General features: G+C 36.7%; 2 protein-coding genes across 2 annotated transcripts; both read right to left on the bottom strand.

The window, feature by feature from the left end:
* Nucleotides 1–423: 423 nt before the first annotated feature.
* On the bottom strand, nucleotides 424–12,918 carry LOC149027581 (kinesin-like protein KIN-5C). Its single transcript, XM_089163914.1, is given in 24 exon segments — nucleotides 424–1,425; nucleotides 3,238–3,360; nucleotides 3,362–3,390; nucleotides 3,818–3,927; nucleotides 4,204–4,305; nucleotides 4,439–4,644; nucleotides 4,722–4,805; nucleotides 4,878–5,036; nucleotides 7,806–7,913; nucleotides 8,036–8,197; nucleotides 8,323–8,498; nucleotides 8,593–8,679; nucleotides 8,751–8,862; nucleotides 8,945–9,025; nucleotides 9,243–9,296; nucleotides 9,715–9,791; nucleotides 10,344–10,413; nucleotides 10,563–10,719; nucleotides 10,842–10,939; nucleotides 11,083–11,221; nucleotides 11,303–11,652; nucleotides 11,826–11,984; nucleotides 12,361–12,490; nucleotides 12,607–12,918. Coding segments are annotated over 24 exon segments (3,030 nt in total). The 5' UTR covers nucleotides 12,666–12,918; the 3' UTR covers nucleotides 424–1,227.
* A 4,544-nt stretch (nucleotides 12,919–17,462) lies between these two features.
* On the bottom strand, nucleotides 17,463–17,825 carry LOC149027582 (SAUR-like auxin-responsive protein family). Its single transcript, XM_089165115.1, has one exon. It carries the CDS (start codon nucleotides 17,823–17,825, stop codon nucleotides 17,463–17,465), a length of 363 nt encoding a protein of 120 aa, XP_089021241.1.
* Nucleotides 17,826–18,057: the final 232 nt, after the last annotated feature.

Here is an 18,057-nt window from a genome sequence, read left to right on the forward strand (position 1 = left end):
TAAGGTTAGTAGGTTAGATAATCATAAATCATTTTCAGATTATTTTAAGGGAGGCTCTTCACTTTGCAAGGATGGTATTACTTAAAAAACGAATAAATAGGTGGCATAGTAGACTTTCTACTGGCACCTGTGGGCCAGCTGCTTCTTTCCCTTTACTTTTAAAGCTTCTTTGATAAACACAACTTTAATAAAGGCTATTAAAGTGCTTTTGAGTATCCTTATCAATCTTATGAGGATTGATAGTATATCTTTTTTTTTTCTTTTTTCTCTTTTTGGGTAAAGGATTGATAGTATACAGCTTTGAAAAAAAATGCGATTATTCCACACAAGTCCAGTGCGAGAGGGTGCTATTGTAAGATCTGCTTGACAAATAGAAGAACATCTTACAGACATCGTATAGCTGTTTTTCTTCGAAAAACCAGTGCTTCCATTCTAGTTAGTTGTCGAGGCTTCCACTCCCAGTTGATGTAAGGGAAACAGATTTGCGTTCTTAATATAAGGACGAAACAGGATTCACATAAAGCATTTTTAAGTAACAAAATTAGACAGCAGATATTCCATTCTATGTTTAGGCTCAATCCAGCCTTTATTTAGTTCGAACTCTTAGAACTAAACCCATATAGCATACAAGCAATTGCACTTATAGCCTCCTATCAGAGAACAAACAGAAGTTTGCATTCACAATGCAAAGGGTGTAAAGCCACACAAAATGTTAAGATCAGGACTCCATGAGTATCGATTTAAAAACTTCAAATCAGATCTATGTAACGCTCTTAACGTTTAAAATCACAGACAACAGTATAGCTTCAGGACGGTTGTTATCATGTATGCTGAGTTAAATCCACAGTTAAGATGTCCAGAAAAAACTGACCTGCGAGTACAATGGAGCAGAAAGTTCCTACCACCGTGCTCCCTAGACTGGATACCGAACTCAGACAGAAAAGAGGGCCTGAGTGGGAAACATGAAAGATGAACTTGAAAGGAAACATCAAAGATAAATTGGTGAAGATTTCTCTGTAATTTACAACAAACTCCATTCTGATATCTTTATCAATCCCGAGCTGGGATTTATTAGTCTACTTGGCTTCCACAAATGCAGAGGTAATGTACCCCATCAGACAGTACCTCTACTGCACAAAAAGAAAACCTCCACTCTATTATAACATTACCATACACGAGGATACACATACAAAGCTCATCATCACAACCATTACTATTCGAACATCATCAATTGAGTTGAATGAGGGGTGACCGTGGTATGAGCGACGGCTTCAATTGCTTCTGCCCTGGTGATTCGTAAGGGTGGTTCTCCCGAAATTCATCAAGGAGGTTCTCCATCGGCAGAGTTTGGAGCAGTTTAATTTTCCCTTCGCTTGGGACATCTGGCTCACTCCTTGTTGGTGTTGTACCACTTGGCTCATAATCCTGAGATATTATTTAGACAAAAACAAGAAACAATGAAAACATGATCCAAGTACAAGTTCAAACTGCTTATAAAACCAACCTACAGAATTAACCCCAAGAACAGTTATGAGATGTCTAAAAACATAATCATTGTCAAACTCCAAATGTATTATGTAATAGCAGCAGCAATTCCCAAAATACTGGTAATCATCGAGGATAAATGCTGTAAACTACAACAAGAGTTGGAAGTTGGAACAACATTCTTTCCGTCTTCCGTCCTCTGTAAAAAGAATATGAATAAATTCTATGCAATCAAATAGTTTTGAATTACACATGAGTGGGAAATCATGGGAGTAAAAAAAAAACCTCATGAGAAGAAACTAATATTCAAATAGCAAACACATTTTTTATAACAGGAAGAGAAACCACAGAAGCTATTTATTTGCTGATGAGGCAAATGAAAATATTTAGAAAATGTATGGTGGATCTCCACATGGTTTATGTCGACTCCGGAGAATCCTATGATAGATTCCTTTCAGTGTTAGAAAAGAAGTCTTTCAAGCAAATATGCAGGCATGGTTAAAGATATGCATAATGTGTAGTGACAATTGTAAGAACTGTAGGGTGGTAGTGAAAACCCAATCAAAATTGAAATATATGGAAGATCCAAGCTAAGGAAAGACACGCATAGCTTTGGACTAGTGATTCTAAAAGGAAAAAGATCTATTTCATTCAAGATCAGACTAATTGATGCACAATTTTATGAATGATTGTGTTTTGGCCTTTGGGGCTCAACATTGGGACTGAAAGGCTTCAAAATAAGTCGGACAAAAACAAAGTATATGATGTACTACTCTAGGTAAAAAGTACATGCAGCACAAAGAATTAGAATAGGGTGGATAAAGTGGAAGGGTTTGTACATAAATGTGTGATAGAAAAACATTTTCAAACTCACAAAAAAGGGGGTTCATACACAATCAACAACAATTATGAAGCTAAATGCCAGGCCTAAAGAAGCAATATATAACCACACTTAGTGTGACTGCAGAGAATGAAGAGATGCACGACTGGTTAGGATAGAAAAATAAAATACACAAAACAAAGCTAATCAAAGAGTAACTCCAGATCATATTAAGTTGTGAAAAAGTACTTGAGGTGGCATAGGCATGTGCAAGAAAATTCCTCAAATGCTCCAACACAAAAGGTTAATTTGATCAGATTGAAGAAATTTACAGACCTTGGGAGAAATGACAAGGAAAGACATGATAGCTAGGAACTGGTAACAAGCATCCCTATGAGTAGATTAGATGGGAGAAAAAGGATGTATAGCTGATTACATTTAATTGGAATAGGGCTTAGTCGAGTTGAGTATAATAATTAAAGAAATATGTGACACGTTACTCATATATAGAATGTTTAACAACTAATGGTCATCATGATACAACAGAAATATTCCTAACCTCTATTCTATTAAAGCTCCTTTATTAAGTAAAATTTTACTCCTTTATTAAGTAAAATTGTTTGTCTTGTGTTTTCAGTCCACTAAAAGGTTAACAAGATGAGCTGTTTCCATTTCTTTGGTAAACTAAACTCTTCAATTTTACAACCTTGTATGAACAGCCTATATATATATATATATATATATATATATATATATATATATATATATATATATATATATATATAAAAAGAGAGAGAGAGAGAGAGAGAGAGAGAGAGAGAGAGAGAGAGGGAAAGAGAAGGTGGTGATAAGTAGTATAACAATGAATTCAGGGGTGTATTTCTTTTTACCAAAAATAATAATATCAAGGCAATAAACTAGACGGTGAATACCATGTATCTCTGTTCAAATGTGTCTTGTGCCATCCGCTCAACCTCTGCTGCATGGCCTGAATGGTCTCCCTGAAGTTTCTGCAAGGTGTTGGCATGAGCTTCAACAGTTTCCATGATTCTTGAAAAGTGATTCTCTTTCATGCTCAGAAGCACCTGTTGAGAGTTGAACAGGTAAAGAATCAAACTCCAAAAAAAATACAGACAGAGAACAGTACCTTATAACGATCAGTGGCGCTATAAAACCTTCCCCATCTCCCCCTCCCCCACCAAAAAAAAGGTCAGCTAACGGTTTCTTCATTAATCTTATGACTGGGGGGGTGTAAACATGGCTAGCTTCCTGGAGCAGGTGAATCAACCAATGGAGAGGGAGGGTGGAGGCAAGAGACACTGCTAGCATGCCCAGCCTGAGCCTATTTGTATGTACCAATAGACATGCGGAGTAAAGCCTTCAGGAAATATCATCTGCACTCTCTCACACAGAACTCCATAGACTATCCATTTTTTTCCTGTAGGCCCAAGGTAAACTGGGAAAACAAAGTATGTTTGAAAATTCCATACACGTAACAGCATATTAACTTACTCTCAACATGTTGTACAGCATCTTCACTATTCTTCACTACATCATGCTCAGCGGCACCCAGTGCAGAAGCAATATCAGCATCATGTTGCTCATTACACTCACTGACTTTTCTGCACCCAGAAACTACAGGTCAGCATGATGCTGATGGGTAGCAAAATGAAATTGTAGTGATAATGTTGGCAATATGATAAAAACTGGTCTTCATGATTTAGTTCACCTAGCCCATCACATCAGCATCTCGATAGCAAAAGTCAAATGGAAATCATAATGAAACCTGACTGGATCTGATTAGGTCTTTCATCATACTTCGCTACATATTCATGCTCATATTATCTACAGAATCTAATGGGGCCAACTGAATGGAAGAATCAATAATAATAACCAACCTGGCAAGTGACTCAACAGCTGACACATGTTCACTACACATCTTGTTTACAGATTCACTTGTCCTTTTACAATGCTCAGAAGCATTTTCTACAGTACTTACGCTGGAAAGGGAAACAAAATTTTCAGCAAACTACAGAATTAGTGAATTTAAAGGACATTGAAAACGTTTAAAGAAAAAAAAATAACTGGGAAAAGAAGGAAAAGGAGAATGCAATTCATAATGAAAAAACTGACCATTTCTGCAGAAGCAACTCCATCCTACAATGCTTGGCAGCAGAGAAATCAGCTCCATCTTTAGCATCATTCTCTGCCTGCAAGGAAAATGTTTGCCACTTTCGTTTAGCATCAGTTGTGATGACATCCATGGATGATACGTGCTCATCCAAAAATGCCTTGTTCCCAATGGAAGAGTCTCTCAAATCAACAAGCCTTGCATCAACCTGCAGGGCAATTGTAAAACTCCCATCAAAAGATGAGCACAAAAAACACCAGTGGACCACAAAAGACTGAAACAGACCAGCTCTTTTTGACGACGGAGGTGGTTGGAAACTAAGTTGGTCATATCTGCCAAAAGTTTTTCTTCTTCAGACTTTGACTGCTCCTGTACATGTTACACTTGAAATTTAGATAATTTGATGAAAGCTTCCACCAATCAAGAATTCTAAAATATTACCTCATAAGCCTTCTGAAATTGAGCAATGTACTTCCTCTGGATCTCATGAGATTGATTTGTGTGGTTCTCAAGCTTACGTGACACCTCCCCAAGCTTATCGAGAAGTTCGAGGGTGAAGTTAGACACCTCCTTAGCATTTACACTGCTAGCACTGAATCTCTGTGTACTCAAGTTAAACAGAAGAAACTTTGAAAGAGATAAAAGGAAAGTTGGAGTAGAAACAAAAATAAATAATTTCATGAGTGTTGAACCTTGTACTTTTCTAAGAGCGGGATTCAAAAAGGCAACAGTTAATTATATATAAAATAAGGATGTAACAATGGAGGGCAGTAAAACAAGATAATTGCAATCAGAAAGAAGTGCACTTGGGGTGAGTTTGCAGTCACTCTAATAAGTGAAAACATAAAGAAAGCCATGAGATGTGTGACAATTTGCATGAAGAAAATAAATCTAGTTAATGGCAATGATTTCAAGTTGAATTTGTATATAATGACCATGAATTCACATGATTCAAAGAAGATATGGCTCTCAATGAAGTGAAACAACAACAAAAAACCATGTGCAAAACTCAAAGTCATTAAATAGAGGCCTTGTTAAGTCGATTATAGTACATATTCCTCATCAAATCAGCTTCATATCTATACTGGTGTGATATTTTCTCCATCCCCAAAGACACCACTAGTCTCTAGTTGTTGCCCCATCCCTTGTTGAAGACACCCCAAGGAACATGCTCATTTGTGTCACATGGGGTTGAGGTTCTTCTTTTCAGCCTTCTCTCTATTGCATATTCTCATCTCCTTTGGGGTGTTTGGTAATGATAGTTATTTCATCCAGAAAAAACAGGACTACAAAGTACAGCAGAAAAAAATTAAGAATTCATTATAGGCTGACAAGGATGACAAATTATAGCTGTGCAAGTTTGGCAAAGATGGCTTTAACTCGCCTTAAGCCTGAACAGGGTATGTTCTCAAAATTCTAGCCCTGAGGGCAAGGTCAAAGTTGAGCATTTGACCAGGGACAGCACGACCCTTTCCACTAGGATTGAGCATTCTTTTAATGTTTTGTGGCTAGGTTCAGGAACCGGGTTAAGTGTCTCACCTGGTCCTGCCAGATAGAGTCAAGGTCAGGTTGCAGTATTTATGGGAAACCTATTTCTCTATTTTACTAAATGGGCATTCTTCAAACACTTATGTTTTGGACGATTACACTTTTCACCAAGGCACCAATGTCCAAACTTATATATAGAATTTCGATGTCCGAAGTAAAAGAAGCTTTAAGGAGGATGAAACTCGGCAAGACACAAGGTCCTGATGAAATCCCAATTGAAGTATGGAAGATCTTAGAAACCCATGGACTAGTTTGGTTGACTAAGTTGTTTAATAAGATTATGAGCACAGAGAAAATGCCACATGATTGGAGGAGAAGTGTTGTGGTTCCAATTTACAAAAATAAAGGAGATATTCAAAGTTGTAATAACTATAGGGGCATTAAATTGATGAGCCATACGATGAAATTATGGGAGAGAATAATTGAAACCCGTTTGAGAAACTTAACTACAATTACGGAGAACCAATTTGGGTTTATGCCAGGAAGATCTACAACGGAGGCTATTTACTTAATTAGGAGACTTATAGAAAGGTATAGAGAATGTAGGAAAGATCTTCATACGGTATTTATTGACCTAGAAAAAGCTTATGATAGAGTCCCTAGAGCGTTAATTTGGCAAGTACTAGAGAAAAGAAGTGTTGCAAGTAAATATATAGATATAGTTAAGGATATGTATGATGGTTCGGTGACTAGTGTTAGAACAGTGGGGGGACAAAGTAATGAATTCCCGATAACAGTTGGGCTACACCAGGTCAACTTTAAGCCCATATCTATTTACACTGGTAATGGATGAATTAACCAAAGACATTCAAGATGAGGTCCCCTGGTGTATGCTTTTTGCGGATGATATTGTGTTGATTGATGAGACCCAAGTGGGGATTAATACCAAATTAGAATCATAGAGATTAGCTTTGGAATCAAAAGGCTTTAAACTTAGTAGATCAAAGACAGAATATTTAGTTTGTAACTTTAGTCATGATCGGGCAAATGATGAGGTGGTGATACTTGATGATTAAGAGATTCCTCAGAGTGATTGTTTTAGGTACCTAGGTTCAATCATAAGTAAAAGAGGTGATTTAGAAGATGAGGTTTCCCAAAGAATTAAAATAGGGTGGATGAAGTGGAGAGGTGCGTCCGGGGTTTTATGTGATCGGTGTATTCCATTAAAGGTTATAGGAAAATTTTATAGGACCGTTGTTCGACCAACTATGATGTACGGTGCAGAGTGTTGGGCTGTTAAAAAGAATCATATAGATAAACTCAGTGTAGCAAAAATGAGGATGCTAAGATGGATGAGTGGCAAAACTAAGATGAATAAGATAAGAAACGATCATATTAGAGTTGGTCTAGGAATTGCTCCCATAAGTGATAAGCTTAGAGAAAGTCGTTTGAGGTGGCACGACCACGTTCAACGGAGACCTATAAATGCTCATGTACGGAGAAGTGATATAATCTATATTGAAGGAACTAGAAGAGCTAGGGGTAGACCTAAGATAACCTTAGGAGAAGTGGTGAGAAAGGATATGTATAGCTTAGGCCTTGTATCTAGCATGGCCTCGAACAGAACTGATTGGAGGGCAAGAATCCATGTAGCCGACCCCATTTAGTTCAAAGTTTTAAAAAGCCATGCCCAACACAACACTGTCACATCCCTAATAAGCTATATATATGCCATGAAAATGATCATTAAACAAAATTCAATACACATGATTTTAATAAAATTCAACAGAAAAATATATCCATATATGTATCAGGTCAAATAAGAGGCTTTTGCCGTGGAAACATACAAGAGATATTTGTGACAAATGAAGAAAAACGAACCTCACGCAACTCTCCTGCAAAAAGAGCCATCTCTCCTTGGTAACTTGATAAAATACCTTGAAGATCACCAAATATTGAACTTGCTTGCCCAGCCTCAATGGCTAGGAACTAAGTTACCAACAAAAAAGGAAAAAAATGGGGAACAAGGTAAGAAAGAAAACAAATTACTAGCAAAGAGGGAAAGAATATAAAAGCCTTTGGATCACTTGTGGGTTATTATGGATAGTTACCTGATCTATTGAATAAGCATTTACAGATGTTAAAGATGAAATCTCATCAATCTCCGCATTAACACTTGCTTTGTGCAAGCGTTCCACATTTTGCAATCCTTCTAGGTGAGAAATATACAAAGCCCTCAAACTTGCCACTTTCTTCTTCACATCCAAGACAGACTACAAGAAAATTTCAAAAACAATATTATACAATTCAATGAAAACCTAACCCTGAAGATTTGATTGAAAAGCAAGTACTGCAACAGGTAAGTAAGAAAGGTTTCTAGTTAGGACAAATATCCTACCTTGTCATGGAAATCTAGAAATGAATGGCAGAGTTTCTCAACAGACTCAAGGTGTTCATTTTGTTGAGTCACTGATGTTGCAACCATGCTACAAAGGTTACCAATCTGTTCAGCAAGCCCTTCCTGGAAAGTACTCACTACAGTCCTGTTCTCTGCGCTAAGTTTATCCTCTCTTGCTGGAAAATATCTCATTCAAGTATAAGGGTTAGAATACAAGTCCTAAACAGGATATCGAAGCATCATTCTAGGCAATGGGTTGAATTAAGGTACCTAATTTTGAAAATAACAAAGCATTATCTTTGAGAGCCTTCTCCAAGTCAGATCGCAGAATGCATGCTTGATGCGTCAAAGCATTTTCTGACACATGATTTAAAAGAATCAGAACATCTAGCTCTGCTGAGTAGCAACAAAAGCAAATACACACTAACCTGCTTTTCGGTGTTCAGATATCACAAAATCCCTCTCTCTCAGAGCATACCGAGATTTCCTAAGCTCCTCCTCTGTTTTGGCCAATAATTTACTCGTTTGATCCAAGTTATCCTGTGCAATTATGTTGACATTAAACTTTAAAGCATGCAATCTAAAAGGAAACAAACCAACAAATATAACCAACTTAATTCACCTGTGTAGCATCAAGTTTATTGCTCAAATCAGACGACTGTCGAACCTGAGCCTCATATTTTTCTTGAAGATCCTCAATTTGCTGTTGAAATAACCATTGAACAGAGATATCATGAAGTCGGAATTACATTCCAATTCCCAAACTAATGATGCAAGAATAAAATAAGCATGGCAAACAAAACAACTATAAAATTTATTCATTTCAACAACCCCAGTATATCTACCTTTAATCCATACCAAAACCCCCCCCCCCTCCCCATTCTCCAATAGAAATAAAAATAAGAAATAGGAAAGTTGACCTTCTGATTGGTCTCCAGAATGACTCCCATCTGTTCAATTTGATCTGCCATTGTCTTAACAAAAAGGCAGGGAAAATACTTCAGCAACAAGAAATGCTAAAGCTTGGAAATAAATGTAGCATAAAAGAGATGAATGCATGAACCAAGCCTTCAACATAATCAAAGCAATATAAAGGGATAAAACATGATAGTTACAGATACAAATTTTATCCAAATAAACAAATTTTAAACCAGGAAAAAAAAATCTGAACAGATGACATTGACACAGATTTATGCATAAGTATTAAATAGTCCAATGCCCAAAACAGTTCATTTAGTAAATACGTGACAATATTTATATTTATTTCATCTAGAGAGTGGAATAAAGCAGCCAACAAAAAACAGACAAATATAAAGAGGACCAGTTATTGCTTCCAACAAGCTGAAATGGCACTAGACAGACAGGACAAGCTAAAACAGAGCAACTTAATACCTTCCTTTCACTCTCCTCTTGGTAGTATCGTTCTTTCGGTATGTAAACTCCATTCTTCTCTCGAGCAGCATACACTTCTGTAGAAAGTAATCATGGAAAATCCATTGAGAAGAGATCTACAGTTGTGCAAATCAAAATGGTAGATGCATTTCTAAGTTTTACATTATTTTACTGGCCATCATCAAAGTTAGAAGAATCACCATCTTCTTTCTAAGAATCACAGTGCAGTTCTCAGTTGATTTTGACCGTTCTTTTTGGAGCACATTGCAACCAAAGAAACTAATTGAATGACGCAACAAAAGACACATCCTTCTTCACATATGCATTAGGCATGAGCTTAGGATTTTTTGGCCTCTATGTTTAAAGAGTAAAAGCAGCAATACAATGGCTAGTTGCTAGCATCAATGAGCAATTTCCCTATATATCCAAATATGATTTTATGGTCAGGATGAGCTAGACACCTAGTCTTCAAGATAAACTAGGAAACATCCCGACTCATAATCAGAATCTAACAAATGGTTTGTAAAACTACTAAAAGACTAAAAACTCATACATGATCAGCTTAAGAGCGATGTATTAAACTAAGCATATATACATAATTCACTGAAACATAAGGAAGTAGGCATTACCTGCTTTAAGTCGCTCAATTTCTCCATAAAGATCCTTGATAAGAGTAGTTTTCATCATTTTTTGGTTGACCTACATTACATATAAATAAAACTTATCAGAAAGGCTTCAACATAACAAGCAGGAAAATCAACCCATCAAATAGATTGTGCAGAAGAGTTGGATTCAATTCATTTTTCAACTTAAGTGACCCAATATAGAATCTAGTAGGAACAACAAACCTCAGGCTTGTTTCTAATATTCTTTGCCCTGTGTGCATAATCCAATGTACTCAAAGTCTCCTCAAGACAGTGAACAGCTGGTGACACAGTAGCAATTATGCAAGTCTTTGTTCTTCCACCCAATGAATCACGAAGTAACCGTGTCAGCTTACTATCCCTGAAATCCGTCAGATGAACCATTAGAATAAATATGTGAAAGACCTCTTTCTGTCTTCTTTTTTTTTGGGTGGGGGGGCGTTGGGGGGACAAAGATCTCAGAAAAGCAGTTTAGGTTGAAACCTGTATGGAACATGCCCAAGATGTTCTACTAGAGCATTTATAACACGTCCTAAAGTAAGCAAGCTCTTGTTGATTTCACCAGCTTCTCTTGCGCGACCCTAAAAAATTACCCCAGCCCCAAAATAAATAAATAATAAAAATTCTTTACCAGGCATTTTCATCATAAGCAGCAAATGACTGGTACAAATTAAAGTTTCAGCCACACATATACAGGTAAGTAAAATGCCACAGATGCCCATACCTCCCTTGCACCAGAACGAGAAATGTTTTCTGAACCAGCTAAATCAACCAAATTTAGCTTCCCACATTTTATAAGTTCTTCACCTTCTGGGGTTGCTTCCTTGATGTGGATTGTAATTGAGAACAGAGAATGTGACCGACTGAAATGAAGATTAAAAAGAAAAATCAAATATAATAACCCTGAGAAGTGGGGATAGTAGAAATGGTGAATGAAATGTGACCTAGATTGTTTGTTTAATAAAGTCTCTGCAGTACGGCGTTTAGCAGATCCCCTTTCGATTAGATTGAAAATTTCACTCGTACTCGTCACGATTTCTTCCTCTAGCCCCCTTACAAGGACTCCACCTTTCCCATCCTCCATCAGAGGTAGCTGTTTTTTCTGTTTTTCCTCCAGAACAACCTTTGTTATTTCTTCAGGAGCAAGCAAATCAGTAATCTCCTCATTATATAATTCCAAGAAAGTGGCCTTGACACTGTACTCTGCATGTTGACTCTCTAATGTATCAAAAATCTGTTTAACAGCTCTAGGAATGACCCCTGCTTCAGGAGGCAGCTGTCCAATTGGGCTATTCTGCAATAACAATGGAGCATGCCATCAAGCCCAATGACACTTTTACAACCATGACCAGGCTTGATATAAATGGACCCGTTAATGGAGAAAAACTATCAAATACAGAGGGAAATACATCTCGGCACATAGATTATGCAAATAAATAAGTCAGACTAAGCTATTCATGTGTTTACCTTTGATCTTTTGCATTCACCTTCCATTGTGTATGTTTTCCCTGTACCAGTTTGCCCATATGCAAAAATAGTGCAATTGAAACCTTCTAAGACCTCGTTTACTATGGGAACAATCGCTTGTTCATATAGGTCCTTTTGCTGGGCCGATGGACCAAAAACCTACAGCCATAAATGTAGAAACATGACCAAATATTTCTGCATATTTGATGTATTACACTTATATAGTTTAAACTTTTCCAAACAAACTTATGTAACTGATCAATCTAAGGCTATGTTTTTCGTTACTTACTTGAGCTGATTGATTATCTCATAGAATTTTAGATACTCAAAAACAGGAACATAAGAGTCTTACATTTCTTCTCACATGAACATCGTGAAGCGTCAAAACCAGCCAAAATACTTACTCATATCTTGATGAGCAGTTTAGGACTTTTGAGTTCAACATTTGAATCCAGATGAAATGACGATTGGATGTCGATGACGGGAGAAGAAAAAGGGCACTAAAGTTCAAACCAGAAGAAAAATGAAGGAATACCTTATCGAAGGTAAAAACCCTATCGATCTGTTTCCCAGCGATGTTTTGAGTCACTGCGACTTCTCTCTGGTATTCGTTACAAGTGATAACTTGAGGTGCATTGTTCCGCAACTCGTCTTCACTGAAAGGCCTGGAACGATTAACAGAAACGCGGTAAATCTACAGACGAAACTGTTAAGGTACAAACGATTCACAGAAATGAAAAAGGAAGAAAACCCTAAAATCCATGGAGCGGAATCTCAGCACCTGCAACGAAGGAGAACCTGAACATTTACGCCTTTCTCCTTCTCGTGCCGGCCGGACATATTGACAAGATGGAATTGGATGATGGAGTGATCTCTTCGACTGAAAACTACTGGATCTTGAACTGAGTGGTTTTCCCCTCTTTCTCTCACAGTCTCTCTCTCTTTCTCTCTCTTTCTCTCACAGTCTCTCTCTCTGTCTCTGTCTCTCCGTCTCTCCGTGTGGGTTTGTGCCTCGAGCGGGATGAGAATGATATTTGAATTTCGCAGACCCGCGTCGCATGAAATAAATTATGACCGTCTAGATAGACGCTCGTTGCGATAGGCGGACCCTAACGGCGTAGGTCAGTAGCGGAAACCATTTTACCAAAAAATAAACTAAAATGACAAATGACAATACGAGAACCCGACTTTCCAAATTCCAATAATAGCCTTCTATAACAACAAACTTTTATATATATATGTATAAAATTATAAATTGCACTCTCAATATTTTATCTAAAATTCTATTAATTCATGAATAAAATGACAATATTACCCCCATTAGAGTCAAATGTCATAACTACCCTGTTTAAACCCTCTTATACACAACCTTAAGTCTTCTATTTGCATTTCGTTAAGAAACTACTCATTGTCATTGCCATAAGCCACTCCAACATTCCCCACACTTTTTTTTTTTAATTTCCCTTGTCCTTCCCAATTTTGGGAATTTCCCTTGTGGCACTCCTTCCATGTGTAAAATATTTGATCCTCTTTGATGTTAAATCCTAGATCCACCCCTATTGAAAAACATCATCTTCTATGTATCTATGTATATACCACTTTCTTTATTTTTAGTTGAGCTAACATCTAGTTGCACACTAGATATTGTTCTTTGTTTTAATTAGCTTAAATCATTTTGACTCCAAAGTTGTTTTCTATGATTTTATCTTGATATCATTCCCTATTTATATCTCATATACCAAACAATATCATTAACAAAAAATATACACAAAAAAAAAATCTAATTGTGAATGTTTTTTTTTTTTTTTGTTGAATCATCAACCACAAGTACAAATATATATGGCCCTTAATGCCGAGATTGAATAGCCAACTTTCACAAAAGATTAGTAGGACCTTCTCCTCCTCCTATTCTCACTCCCCTCTAGTGGGCAGCCATCTCTTATAATCCAGCCCCCTCTATGCTTGATATTGCATAATATGTCAGGGCACTCATGCAGCTGAAGCCTCATCCTCTTTGTTGGCCTTTGATGCTGGATAGATATGATTTTGATTGTTATAGGTGAAGTAATCTAATCCCAAAGCCGCGCTATCAACTAGATGGAGACTTTATTGTTGATTTCAAATCTTCGAGAGAGAAGAATAAACAAATAAACCATGTTTTTAATTATTTGTTTAGTTATAAGGTTATTTGTCTGCAAGATCAAGTGTCGTTTTCGGCTGCTTTGCTTTGGTTGGGATTTGCCGCTTTGTTTGTTTGTATTATTCCCCTCCCCCTTTCTTTCCCTTTGGCAATTAATTATTTATTCATCCAAAAGAAAAAAAAATATGGGCTTAAAGTTATATCCTTAATGCAGCCCAACTATAGTCAACAACTCACCACCTTGTCCATTCATTGTTGTTACACTTGTCCTTAAACCATCATTCATATCTATAACCAATATTTACACATATATTTGCTTGCAACATTATTATCTCTAGTACTTGTCAAATTAATTATCAAAAGACTCTATCACGAGCTATTTTCTCAAGTCAGTAAAGACCATATGAAGATTTTTCTTACATTCTATACATTTTCACGAGTCTACCTAACAATGTAACTAGTTCTCCTTTAAAATTATGAAATTGATGACCAAATCCAAGAACCAAAGCGAAATTAATACACCTTAATTATTAATTTAATAAACAACAATTGTATTATTATCCTTAAAATATAAATGAGGTCAAGCAAAAGGGTGGAATGAAGTAGTCCAACCCTACTTTGGGGGTAATTGATTGGTAGTTATTATGGTCAAGATTTCTAAAACATTCTATATATTTCTAGAACATACATTGTCCATCTCGCATTTCTCTCTCCTTGGGTTCCTCCTCACCACAGCCTCTACAAAGACACTAGCTTATAAGCCACAACAAGTGGATATTTTATGCCATATTCTTTGATATCGTAATCTGTATTAGTAGAATTCAGGAAGGCAATACCAATCTTCTTTCTTTTTCTTCACATAGTTTCTAGTTTCTGAGAAATAATCATTAAGATGGCTTGGAACAGAATAGCTTCTGCAACCCTCCTGATCATCTTTCTGCAGCTGCTTGTAATGGTTTCAACTGTCCAAGCTAAAGCGAGTTTCAGTACCTGCATGGAGAAGTATTGCATGCCGAATTGCAAGCAAGAATGCGAGAAGACATGCGAAGGTCGTGAGTCTAGCTGTGTTGAGAAATGCATGCCTTATTGCCAAAATGCTTGCAACCAGGGATGCACTTCTGCCATCAACAACTGATGAAGAAAGAATGGATCCTTAACGCAGAAGATGAGGTAGATTTGAAACACCTACGTTTGCCCACTTGCGTCAAGGTTGTGTTCATGGTTTAATTTTTGGCCCTGACTCTTTATTTTCATATATATATGTTTGTATTTGTAAAGTTTCCACCCCAATTCATGTGAGGTGGTAGCTCTAGCAGTTTTTTTTTACTTATGTTTTGAGTCTCAATTTCTCTAATCTAGAGATCCACTTTTGCTTATTTAACTTAATGGCTCCACATTATTACAAAAAAAATGAATTCGATAATCCATATCTTCGTTATCTGCACGGTAAATTGCAACCAAGAAATATGTTGATTTCATTTATGCAGTACGTACGTATTTTCGATAAATAATAAGCTACGACAAAGTCGTTTGTAATGGTAGAATCATGTTCAACGAAATCCTATAAATGTGGTTATACATAGAAGCAATTTAATTCAAATTGAATGAATTATAAGAATTGAGGTTAAACATAAGATAATTTTTAAGAGAAATGGTGAGAAAAGTTATACATGAACTTATGATCGTGTCATGTTTGCCTGTATTTTTAATTTACTTACCCATCATATACTTTAATTTAAACCGTGAGATGCAAACATGTACACGTGGCATGATCTTAATGACTAGCTGCATGCTCTAGCCACTGCAACAAATAAAAATATCATTTGAGACCTTTCTCTTTTTTTTCCTTCTTTTATGCTTTGGGGTCGGTGGTGGCGATAAGCCATAACCATTTGGGAGCACTTACCTAACATTCATGTACAAAGAAACCACCACATTCGGTAATAATAATAATAATAAAAAGATTCATGAGTTTAATTTAAACAATCAAAAAAGAAGAAGAAGAAAAAATTCAATGGTTGAAAATCTGCCATGCATGAAAATGAAAGAGATGAATGCATGATTAACATCATAAGATGTCATGATCATCACTACAAAGTCAAAAAATGTGGACATAAATATAAATGGATGCATGCATGGGCGGCTCCCTATAGAGTATGGTGTGTTGTTTGTTTATTTTGAGGGACTGTTTACATTACACACCATGGCATGGCGTATGCTTGCAGCTCCCACGTGAAGAACGTTTAACCATTTTTCATGACCCTTTGGATTTTGAAAACAAAACTGATCCATGCATTAAGCCCCGGGTCCAGCCCCCAGCCCTATGGATTTCACCAAAAATTTTATCTAGTCCATTTCTAACTAAAAACGGACCATGTATTTTCTTATAAATGTATGACATGTATACCAACATCACATCAGATGGTTGAAATCTATTTATAAGTCACATCAAATACTTGTTATTAAATTAAAAAAAAAATGATGTGATTTATAAATGAACCTCAACCTTTTGATGTGATGTTGGGACACATGTCATACATTATAAGGAAATGGATGATCTATCTCCTTGTTAGAAATGGACATGATATTAGTCTGAACTTCACCAACGATGGCATTTACAAAATAATGAAGTAAATGCTAAATCATAACAAAAGCCCAAAGGAGAGCCAATTTTTGAAGCGGTTTTGCTGGAAGAAAATTCCTTTCACCCACGTTATATGACCTCTTAATTGGGCAAGGGAAAGATAGGAAATAATTGCCAACATAGAGTGACATTGTGGGTTCGACTTTCGCCGAGGCATATTAATTATAACAGATGATTTTTATGGATAAAGGATGAAAATATTTCATATGTCTAAATGCAAGGGTTAAACCCACAACCTCTTCACTAAGGAATATGATTCGACAAACCTTTCACCTAAAAAGAAACAAAAAATTGATTCCAAGATTTCAACAACGGGTTTTTTTATGGATAAATGATGAAAATATTACATGTATCATCAATGAAAGGATTGAATCTACAACCTCTTCACTAAGAATATATGATTCGACAAAGCTTGCATTACAAAATATATTCTCCTTTACCCTCAAAATGACTAGACGGAAAAAGATGACTTTCTAAAAATCTGGCCCAATTCGTCTGTATTTGAGCTTCTACCTTCTTCAAACGTGGAATGGTCAATTCAAGAAGAGGACGAAACAGAACTACACCAAGTCCACTACTGGTGATTTCTGGGGAAAAAAATCTTAGTGCCTCTCCATCTTCTTCAAAAATCTTAGAAAAAAAAATGCTCTTCACACATTTTCATAAGATCTCAACACAAGAATCTTTCCTTTTAGTACAAAATCTATAGTACATCTGATGACTATATCAAATCCCATTGCTCGGAATTTGCAGGAAAGAAAAGAAAAAAAGTAATAGGTACAGATTACATTTTCTGATTACTTACATCTCTGATCAAAACTGGCTCTTTCAATTTTCCTACACTAGAAGGTAATTAACATGACTCTTCAACCAATTTTCCAAGATCGAATTGTCCATGGCAGCTCTGAACAGCATCAATTACCTCTTGGAAAGTAGAAACGCTGCAAGGAACCACCAATCCATTTCTCTGCGCAAAGCCAAACTCGTTGTAAGTCTTCTCCATTAAGATCTTGAAGAGAGGGTGTGATAAGAAATTGGTCGGCACCAAAAACCTCTGTCTTTCCTCTCCAACATAAAAAGCCAAGAACCCGATCGGAGTTTTGGGCGTAGATGAAGAAGACCCATCGATCTCGCCTTGCAAGCTCTCGTAATGTGAGGATTGGCGTCTGCTACCAATCACCTTCACTTTCTTGGCTAACTTCTTAACTGACTCCATTTTCTTCCCAAGCATCTTCTTCTTCTATTCTTGAATCCTACTAATCTGAAAGGAAAGAAGAAGAAGAAGAAGAAACAGAGCTGGAGAAGGAGAGAAGAGAGGATGTCTCACCACTGTAAGGCTATTGCAATGGGAGAAATGAATGATTGAATGTACTTGTATCTGATTGTGGAGAGGAATGGAATGTCCCAAATGGGTCCTTTTTCGAATCCGGATCCTCACCCCATCGGGG

Source organism: Hakea prostrata, chromosome 1 (genome assembly GCF_041222555.1).
Source record: "Hakea prostrata isolate BN-2017 chromosome 1, UWA_Hpros_2, whole genome shotgun sequence".
In the NCBI taxonomy this organism is placed as follows: domain Eukaryota; kingdom Viridiplantae; phylum Streptophyta; class Magnoliopsida; order Proteales; family Proteaceae; genus Hakea; species Hakea prostrata.